Source organism: Dipodomys ordii, unplaced genomic scaffold (assembly GCF_000151885.1).
Source record: "Dipodomys ordii isolate 6190 unplaced genomic scaffold, Dord_2.0 Scaffold75, whole genome shotgun sequence".
NCBI lineage: Eukaryota > Metazoa > Chordata > Mammalia > Rodentia > Heteromyidae > Dipodomys > Dipodomys ordii.
Window position 1 is genome coordinate 2,057,458 of NW_012267291.1, and position 10,244 is coordinate 2,067,701.

Genomic DNA, 10,244 nt, shown 5'->3' on the forward strand with positions numbered 1-10,244 from the left:
TCCGTTTCCTGTCTGGACAGGGCGGGGGGGGGGAGGGGTGAACTCCATGTGGACCCCCCTCTCACTACTCCCCCCTCGGTCCCACAGCTCCCCAGGAAGCTGCTTCCTCCTGGTGACTGGTCTCTGCCCCGCTGGCCCGCCAAACTGGACATCCCAGACCCCTGTGGGGCAGGCGGGGCTCCTTTGCTGGACGCCTCTCCTGCCCATCGCAGTGGCCATGCGTGTGGTCTGGCCGGGCCGTGTGCACCAGCTCCACTCGGGTGTGAGGGCTCCTCATGGCTAGCAAGTGCAAAGGCCCTGTGGTGGCTCTGCCTAGCGTCATGACACGCTAAAGGCTGGCAGGATCAGGGTGAAGTGAGGAAAGATGAGGCCACGGCCCCACAAGCCACCGCGGGCAGCGGGGAGTCACAGAGGGTTGGGAGATCGGGAAGGCGGGCTCTCTGGGCGTCTGGGGTGCTTGTGGGGCAGGGCGCAGGCAAGAGGGTGGCTCCGGGACGGCTGCGGCGGTGGAGAGCAGAGGCGGTGGAGAGCAGAGGCGGTGGAGAGCAGAGGCGGCGGGACCGACCCCAGCCGGGTCTGAGGGCCCTTGGCAACCTGGTTGGCACCCTGGGCCTTACCGTGTCTGTCAGGCCCCGCCCCAGCCCTGGGGCCCCATGGAACTCCCCAGGATTCCACCTCCCCCAAGCCCCAGCCCTAGGACCCCACAGGGCCCCTTCCTGTCCCCCCAGGTCCTAAACCACTCAGCCCTCTTTGCTTTAGCAAAACAGAACTTCCAAGCTCAATGTACCAAGCACGCGGCCTGAGCACAGGCTGGACGGACCCCGCTGCCCCCCCATGTTGTCCCCCCTCCCTTCCCCCCGCGGGGGGAGGTCGCAGGCCAACGGCTCTGAAGAAAACGAGCTTTATTGTTATCCCCTGCCGGTCTAATAAAATACGGGAATGGCCACAGCTACCTTGCTCCCGGCCTGGCGGGCAGGCGGCCGGAGCGGCAGGGCAGCGCGGCAGCACGCGGCTCCCTGAGGTAGGTGTGCGGGCGCAGCTGCTCGGCCAGGAGTCCGCGCCGTGTCGGCATCGGCGTGGAGCCCCGTGGGGGACGATGTGCCCCCCCCCCGCGGGGTACACAGCGTCCTGGCTGCAGATCACAGGACACGGGAGGGGGTTCCATCCTGTACCCCTGAAGGCTGCTGCATCCCGACTGGGGCCTCACCCGCCTTGGGGCCCGGGTGCCCCCCGGGCTCGGCCACCGCCGCCCAGCGACAGAACACAAGTCTCAAAGTCCCCACGAGGGCGGGGTGCGCACCCCCGGCATGGCTGGCGGGGGTGGGGGGGGTCGTCCAGCCCCCGGGCGGGTGCCCCACGGGCGCGTCACTGCATCCGGTCGGGCTGCAGCTGGGGCGCCTGGTACTGCAGGAAGGCCGCGGCGGCCGGGGCGGCGGCCGAAAGTGAGGGGGGCATCGTGGCGGGGTAGCTGTAGCCCACGAGGCTGGAGGCCGAGGCCGGTGAGGCGGCGTACGGGCACTGGTCATAGGCGGCTGGTGGGTACGGGGCGTAGGCTGGGTGCGCGGGCGTGTACTCGAGGTAGGGCGAGGACAGGGACGGGACCGGGGTGGCCGGGATCACCATGCTGGGCTGCAGGATGGCTGATGGGTAGACATAGTGGGGCGTCAGCCTGTGGAACAAGCAGAGTCAGGGCCGACGTCAGAGGCAGGAGGCTGGAACTGGAAGCTGGTGGGGTAGGAGAGCAGCTGGCCCGTGCCTCAGGGCCTTTGCACAAGCTGTGCTTGCTCCCAGCAGGACACTAGCCCAGGCCCCCCCCCCCCGCAATGGAGCCCCAACAAAGCTTTCCCAGACTTTCCCCATCTCCTGCAGAACCATGAGATTTAGGAAGCTCAATAAAACTCGAAAGTATGGCCTTGTGGCAGGGAGCTAGCTCACAAGCCAGCCTCCTAGCTACTCAGGAGGCTGAGAGGTGAGGATCGCGGTTCAAAGCCAGCCCAGAAAGTCCGTGAGCCTCATCTCTAATAAACCACCAGAAAAACCCTAGGTGGAGCTATGACTCAAAGTAGTAGAGTGCTAGCCCTAAGTAAAAGAGCTCAGGGACTGCACCCAGGCCCTGAGTTCAAGCGCCACGAGCAACAACAAAAAGTGTTCCGTTTCGATTTAAAATTGAGAATTTGGGGTGGGAATGCGGCTTAGTGGTAGAGGGCTCGCCTAGCATTACACGAAGTCCTGGGTTCGATTCCTCATTACCACATACATAGGAGAAGCTGGAAGTCGTGCTGTGACTCAAGTGGTAGAGCTCTGGCCTTGAACCAAAGCTGAGAGACAGCGCCTAGGGCCTGAGTTCAAATCCCACAACTGACAAGACCCATGCCAGTGATGCCCTGCAGGCCCCACCCCAACTCCAACCACTGACAGAAAACGGGGGGGGGGGTCTGCGGGCCCACCCTGACTCCAGCCACCAACAGAAAATGGGGGGCCCTGCAGGACTGCCCCAACTCCAGCCAACAGAAAACGGGGCACCCTGCAGACCCACCCGACTCCAGCCACTAACAGAAAACAGGGTGCCCTGCAGACCATGGGCCCCACGCCTGTCCTGCCTGCCCTGCTCCCCACCCCCCCGCCCGCTGCCCTGGCTCCACAGTGTGGGGCACGAGGGCAGAGTCCCTGCAGCCCCCACTGAGCCAGAGAATACCCCAGTGACGCCGGGGGGCTGAGCAGGCCCCACCCGTGCCCACGGCGGCCCTGCCCCCCACGCCACGAGCTGGCAGCGGTGTGGGACAAGGCGAGGAGAATGCACACCTTGGGGCGGGGGGGGATAGCTGAACCCCTCACGGGGCAGAGGCGCTAGCACGAAACTCCACGCACGCCTGCTGATCAGCTCGCACGAAACTCCACGCACGCCTGCTGATTGATCGGCTCAAAGGAGACACGCCACACCGTGGCACGCCGTGATTCTCCACGCGCAGGAGGCAGCCACAGAAGCTGGAGATCCCACACCAGGGCTGGCAGCCGCCAAGGCCGCAGCCTGAGCCAGACCGCAGACCCGCACGGCAGCCATTCCCAGGCCTCTGGCGGAAGCCCGGCATGGGCCCCGCCTGCCCCGCACTCCGGGAGCCCACACCTTGCCAGCCTGGCACAACACGGCCTGGGTTCAAATCCTGCCGCCCTAGGGGAGGCCATCTTTCATTCCCGACAGGACCTGGGCACTGAGCAGAGCTCGCCGTCTGCCCTCCAGGGTGTGGCCTCCAGGAGCAGCCGTGGGACACCGAGGTTGACAGGAGCGGAGGCCACGGCCACCCCGCCATGAGACCTTCCCGACGGCCCTCCTGAAGCTGTGAGCCCGACTGTCCCCAAACACAGGCCGGCGCAGCCCTGCGAGCGGGGGCGTTGAAATGGCTCCCGACAGAGCCAGGCGGGCAGCGGTCACCCCGGCGTGGCCGCCCGGCAGCTGCGGGCCTTCCTGCCCCAGGCCAAGTGAAGAGGAGAGGCCGGCGCCCGGCTCTGTCCCACAGTGCCGCGCCGGGCAGGGGCCCAGCCCCGCAGCCGTGCGGGGGGCGGTGTGCAGGAGGGGCCAGGCAGCACGGGAGCCCTTCCGGATGTCCCACACGCCGGGGTCCAGGAGGGGCTCCAGGAGGGTGCTCCTGGCACCCGCGGCCGAGCGGGGGACCGCGCCAGCTCTGCTGCAGAGCACGCATCACAGCCACGCCAGAGGTGACCCGAAGTGACCAGAGGTCACGCCCAGGGGCGCCTAAGCTGAGGAAAGAAGGCCCACACGTGCACGTGCAAACACACACACACCAACAACCCTGGGCTCCAGGACACACACATCACCGCAGACCAAGACCTTCCTGGCCCTGGGAACCAGGCCTCCCGCGCCCCTGCCGTCCGCGGCTCTGCCCGCTGGACCCGCAGGCCTGCAGAGGGCACAAGCCAGCCCAGCCCGGCTCCTCTGCCCCACATCTGTGGTCAGGACGGGCCGGATGCACTCCCTGCCCCACAGTCTCGGGACCATGCCACACCCTGAGCACTCTCCTCGCCAATCAGTGCCCGTGTTCACCACCCCCCCCCCGCCTCTTCCCAGGTCTCTGGGCTGGGTCACTGGACACACAGCAGAAGGAACAGAATCATGCTCAAGACTCCCCAGGCCTCAACACCTCCAGGACCAGCCCAAGACCCGGGGCTTCCCAGGGCTCCTCCAGCTCCCCAGACTCCCCCCCATCTCCCACCAGCCCCAGGACCTTGGCACCTACCATGCTTCTGCCCGCAGGCTCCTTCCCCCAGCTGCAAGCAAGCTCACCTCCCCAGATGTTTTCTCGGGCCTGCAGCTTCACAGACCCCTGCCGAGGCCGCTGGGTGCTGAGTTCTCAACACAGCCACGATCAGGGTCCTCTGCTACCCGCATGTGCCGGAGCCCAGCAGACACTGCTCCCTCCCACCCAGCTGGCCCAGGCCTCATCAGCAAGGAGCATCGGGGAACCCCCAGCTTCGCCCACGGGGCCACGTGTGGCCTGTGCCTGACACCGTGCAGCCACCCTGGCCTCAATTTCCCCATCGGCAAACTAAGGATGCCAGAGTGCAAGACTGAGCTTGCCCGGCCCGGGCTGCCCCTAGGAGGAGCTGGGGGAGAAGCAGGGCACCTGCGCCCTCGTGGACAGGGTGGCTGCTGACAGGTCACCCCAAGGGGCAGGCCTGCCACACAGCTGTCACAAGAGACAGGGCCTGGGGCTGGGAAGGTGGCTCAGTGGTAGAGCGCTTGCCTTGCATGCTCGAGGCCCTGGGTTCGATTCCTCAGCACCACATAAGCAAAAAGAAAAAAGCCAGAAGTGGCGCTGTGGCTCAAGTGGTAAAGCGCTAGCCTTGAGCTGAGGGACAGTGCCCAGGCCCAGAGTTCAGGCCCCACGACCGACCGGACCCAACAAAACAAAACAAAAACGATAGGGCAAGGCTGCGGGGGGGGGGGGGGGAGAGCGTTTCCTGAACAGAGCCACCACTGAAAGAAGCCCGGGAAAGGCAAATGGGCCGACAACTTTTCTGGCTATGGGAGCTGGTCCCAGCGCTGCGCTGCCCACCCAGAAGACTCTCGGGCAGGAAGGGAGGGCCCCGTGTGCCACCGCCGGCAGCAAGGCAGGCCTCAGGGGGTCTGTGCAGTGGCAGGGAAGGCTGCCTGTGGTATGGCCGGGACACATGTGACCTTGTCACCTGCCCACCCCACCCCCACTGAGTTAGATCGGGACAACCCAACTTGCTGCTCTGCAGCCCAGGCTCATCAAGCCAGCGCGGAGAGGCTGGCAAACATCTCTCCTCAGCCCAGCACTTGCTGGCAGCCCGGGACACCCAGCTTCAGATTCCACAACTGCCATCAAGGCCCCGCCCCCTCCCCCTCCCCCTCCCAGCCATCCTGCAGGGGGCGCTGGAATCACCAGCTGGGCAGGGGCTCTCCCAGGCCCCAGGGCAAGCTAAGCTCCCGTGTGCGGTGCGTCCGCCTGGCCGGCTACTGAGTCTAGAGCACCAGAGGAGAGTCCAGATTCCTGGCCAGGGCAGGGAGGCATCCATCAGCCCTCTGGGAGCCTCTGCCAGGCCCGGCTATCGCTGTGAGGCTGAGCCGCTGTCCAGGTCTCCAAGTCTCCGGCTCCTCGTGGCCTCTGGGTCCAAGGCTTCAGAAGAGGCCCTCTCCAGCCAGGCCTGGGCAGAGTGGGAGCTCAGCCTTGGAGAGGAACGCAGAGGCTGGCTTCCGTCAATGCCCGGGCACAAACAACAGGTGCAGCGCGGGCCGCGGGCGCCCCGGCTCCTGTCAGACAGCCAAACAGGAAGTGGCTGTGGGGAGTCAGCAGGGCCACCAAGAGAGGGGAGAGAAAGGTGAGGCTGCACGGGGCGGCGGGGGGGTGGGGGGAGCCAACACCCAGGGACTTGCTCCACGGTGGGCTTGCAGACCGCGCTGCAGGACGCCCTGCCCACCTGACTTCTCATGCTCAGACCCCGACGGACCCTGAGGTGCAGAAACAGCGCAGGAGACCCAGGCCCTTTCACAGCCACAGCCACAGCCACAGCCCTCCCTGCCAGGAGACCCAGCCCCCCCCCCTCCCTGGCCAGGTGCACTAACAACACAGGCCCTGCGCGCCAGGCCGGCTTTGCATGGAGCAGCATCCTTCTTTGCATGCGGTTCTTCTGACTCACACAGGCTCAGCCCCCCTCCCCACTCAACCCTGCACCCCCCACTGCACACAGTTCTCTCTGCCCCGCCACCCCAAAAGATGAGCTGCGCCCCTGGGGGTCAGGACCTCTTTTGCTGGCCCTCACTATGGAGACAGGGCTGACCTGGAACTGGGGACCTTTCAGCCTCCACCGCGGCCTTGCCAGGCAGGGAGTGAGCACCCCAGACACGAAGGGCTCTGCTCTGGCCCCCCTGCCCCCCTGAGCTGACCCGCGTGGGGGGAGCTCAGGCCCAGTCCAGCACACCAAGAGCCATCACGGGACCCGCAGAGGGCTCGGAGGACCGAGCGTGGCCTGGCAGGCTCCAGCTCCGGTCATCACAAACACGCCAGCAGTCCTTGCCGTGAGACAGAGCCCAGCGTTCCCCGAGCCAGGCGGCCAGTGCGCCAGGTCCAGCGGTCATCCTCCAGAGGACCCTACACAGGTGGGCGTGTGGGCCTGCGTGCGTGTGTGTGTCCAGCTGACTGGCCGGCCTGAGGCTGACCTCAGGGCCTCAGCACTGGTTTTTAGCCTTTTCTGCTTACGGTGCTCTACCACCTGAGACACGCTTCCACTTTAGGCCCTTTCTTTTCTGTAAATAACTGGAAATAAGAGTCTCACACACTTTCCTGTCTGGGCTGGCTGTGATGCTTCAGACCTCAGCTTTCTAAGCAGCTAGGATCATAGACACCAGCCAGTGGCATCCAGCAAAGATCCCCTTTACAAATGGGGATCTTCAGAAACAGCCCACAGAGCAACCTCCACTGCCGGGCTCCTGACTGACCCAAGCTGAGTGGACAGATGCCCTTGACCCTCAGAGGCCCTCCCAGGCCAGGCCAGCACACTGCCTGGACACAGGAGATCTCCAGACTGCTCCAAACTCTCCAGAAAGCAAGAGCCCCTCCGCCAGGCAGACCTGCCTCCTCCCCCCCCCCCCCCCACGGCATCCACAAGGGAAACCCACAGGCCTTGGGTTCAGAAAGGAAAGGCCTGGCGGGGCCGGGCATGGAGCAGTGGCAGATGTTTCTGGGGAATCTCGCCAAGCTGACAGTCTTTCTGGGCAACGAGGCCAGGGCTCCTAGCAAGGCTTGGCCCCAAAGTCTTGCCACAGACTCCTCTGACCCAGCTGAGCCCTGGAAAGCCTGGAGAACGTTTATTCGGGCCCCGTGGCCCCCCAAACTCCCCAGTCCTGTCCCTCCCCCCGCATGGTGCCCTCATCTAGGCAGGCCTGGCCTCCACTGCCAGCCTGAGCTGACAAAACAGCCGAGCCAGGCCTCCTGTGCCCCAGCCCAATTGTCTACAAAGACAAAGGGGTCGCTGAGGCCCGGCCCTCCAGGCCGGCCCAGGGCGGGAGCTGGGGCTCACAGATGACCTACACAGCCAGGCCTGGCCGCGGCTGCACCACCCAGCCCGGCCATCCCGCTACCCGGCCCTCCACGGGGGCTGAGCGGGGGCAGGAGCTCAGGACAGCGCTCGCTGGGAAGAACAGAAAACGTTCTCTGGACGACCTGTCCCTGTGCGGGACGTCCACCTCTCGGCAATCAGTGAGCAGTATTGAATGACCACCCCAGGACCAGCCGGCGGTCCAGTTACAAACCACTGCCACCGTGAGTCAGCTGCACATGGCACTGAATCTGTGCCCGACCCCTGAACACGCCATGCCAGGGGCTCCAGGGACTGCGGGAGGAGGAAAAGGCTGGGTTGGAGGCCCTTCCTACTCACCTCCCGAAGAGCTGGCTGACTGTGGCTTCCTGGAGCCTCCTCCCACTTACCAACCAGCACCCCCCCCCGGCCTACCAAGCCCAATCTCCCCTCAGTCTCCCTGTGGGTGGCATGGGTCCCCACTTCAGAGGCTGGCTGGAAGGGCACACAGGGAGGTCTGCAGGACGCATGGTACCCCAGCCCACACACGGGGTACTGTTACGAGGTGTTGCTCCCTTTTTCCAGAAGGGAAAATTAGGGTTACCTTGTGCCAGGACCCAAGTGTAGAGTCGGGATTTGAACCCGGGCCTGTGCTGGCCCCAGAGGCCAGGCACTGGTGGCTCAGGCAGCAGCAACGGCTGAGAGCAGAGCTGGATGCGGGTGGGAGGCCCCGGGTCCTGAAGGCAGCAGAGGCTGGGCCAGGTCTGTGCCAGCTTCTCACACAGCCTTGCAGACACAGACAGGAAGGCCCCCCTCCCTGGCCCAAACCCTTGAAGATACAAAGGCTGGGAGTGAGTGTCCCCAAACACCTTCCTACACGGCCCTAGATCATGAGCGAACAGATCTCAAGGAGAAAGTCTAGAACCATCTGCCCCAGGACACTGCAAGCCTATCCTAGAAGAACAGACACTTCCAGCCAGGCCACCTCCAGCTCCCCGCCAAGTCTGCCAAGCTACCAGGACACCACCGCACTGCCTAGCAGGACAACAGCACCTGGGTGGGCCACACTCAAACAGAGACCCAAAGTCCAGGGGCCGGGATATGGCCTGGGAAAGCTCGGGGAAGGGCTGCCCACCTCTGGTGGAGAGCCACCAGTCCCCGGCTGCTGCAGGGGCCTAAGCAGGCAGGCCCCGGGACAGGTGCCCCACGCGGCTGCCAGGCCTCAGCTACTCAGCGTGGGGAGCAGGATGTGCTGCTCTCGAGCACATCACACAACAAGCAGCCAGGCCCGGCCACGATCAAACATCACACCCCAGCTGCAACCCACCCCCGGGGGCGGAGACCCACGGCTGCCTGGCACTAGAGCAAGTCTGAGGGCACTGAGGGAAGAGCCCAGTTCACTGGTTCCCCAGAATGCAGGCAAACAAACGCCCTGCCCAGGTGTATCCAAAGCCGCTCACCACACCTCACAGTGGGAGGCAGAGGGGGCTCGCTGCTCCCAGACTCAAGCTTCCCCCAGCCAGGGATGGAGAAGTACTTCTGCCTAGTCTTCCCCAGTTCACTGCCAAACTACGATCATGCTTCTGAAAAGCCGAAATCCCCCCAATCTTTCAGACTAGGAAAGCCCATGGCCGCCGGCCTCATCTCCAACAAGCGCCCACCCCACGCTGGCCACATCCACTCACCCGTAGGTCCGCTGGATCAAGGTGGGTTGTAGCTGCTGCACACCAACAGCAAACCCTAAAAGGAAAGGCCAGTCAGGCCCTCACTCCTCAGGTTGGGGGAGGCCTGCACACCATCCACCCCCAGTCTCAAGGGATTACCAGCTTCCTAACCCCTCCCAGGCTACCCCACCCCCCACACCAGCTGAAACAAACTCCAGCCTGGGGGCCAGGAGGGAGCAGAGCCTCTCAGGGTGAGGCTCAGCCTTCAACCCCGAGGGCAACTTCCTCTCAGTCAGGGCAGCTGGCAGTCGGGGGCTAGGGCTCTCCCGGGGCCCACACACTGGGGAGCGGGGGGTCAGGCTCCCGAGCTGGGGTGCGTGCCCGGCAGCCAGGGCTCTGCGAGCACATGATAGCTGACTGCCACTCCCGGCGGGAGGGGGCCCTGTCTCACCGGACAGATACCAGCGCTGAATATAGAAACCCAGAAGAGCCGGGAGGAAAACACAAGCTCTCACCCGTGTGCAGGCTGCGAGGCTTGGCGCCCAGATATGCCAGGTTCACGTTGGCCTTGCGGCCGTCGATGATGGGGTTGGGGTCTTTGCAAGCCCGCTCGGCGGCCGCCCGGTCGGCCATGGTCACCTGGAGTGGCACAGACGATCAAAGGCCCTGCGGCCGGGAAGGGAAGGGGCGGGGGCACGGCCGCCCCCTCCCTCCAGGGCACCCCCCCTCGGGGCCTCCCGCAGGCTGCCCCCCTGGACTCCGGCTCTCCCACAGTTCAAGTCCTGCCAAGTGCGGCCTCCCGGGGCAGAAGCGATCCCCCGGGGAGTGGAAAAGGGAAAACACCGAACCCCAGGGAGGGGCAGCCCCTCCTGGGGGGCCGCGGGTGTCCGGGAGGAGGGAGCCGGCCCGGGCGGGAAGGGAAGTCGGAAAGCGCGTCTCCGGCTCGCTTTCACTGTGGTCGGGGTGCGCTGGGGCGGCCCCGGGGTCTGTTGGGAAACCGGGAGAAAAGGCGAGGGAAGGCCCCAC

The 10,244-nt window shown here is 65.3% G+C and overlaps 1 protein-coding gene across 1 annotated transcript; it reads right to left on the reverse strand.

Moving 5' to 3' along the window:
- Positions 1 to 887: 887 nt before the first annotated feature.
- Positions 888 to 10,147, reverse strand: Rbm38 (RNA binding motif protein 38). Its single transcript, XM_013024323.1, has 4 exons — positions 10,067 to 10,147; positions 9,734 to 9,857; positions 9,240 to 9,294; positions 888 to 1,669 (listed from the first exon to the last, which is right to left on the reverse strand). Exons 2-4 carry the CDS (start codon positions 9,849 to 9,851, stop codon positions 1,366 to 1,368), a joined length of 477 nt encoding a protein of 158 aa, XP_012879777.1. The 5' UTR covers positions 9,852 to 9,857; positions 10,067 to 10,147; the 3' UTR covers positions 888 to 1,365.
- Positions 10,148 to 10,244: the final 97 nt, after the last annotated feature.

Coding starts and splice junctions, on each gene's coding strand:
- Rbm38 (XM_013024323.1), bottom strand. CDS start 9,851: ATGGCCGACCGGGCGGCCGCCGAGCGGGCTTGCAAAGACCCCAACCCC. Junction 9,295..9,733: donor GCCTCGCAGCCTGCACACGG/GTGAGAGCTTGT, acceptor CTTTCCTTTTAG/GGTTTGCTGTTGGTGTGCAG. Junction 1,670..9,239: donor TTGATCCAGCGGACCTACGG/GTGAGTGGATGT, acceptor CTTGTTCCACAG/GCTGACGCCCCACTATGTCT.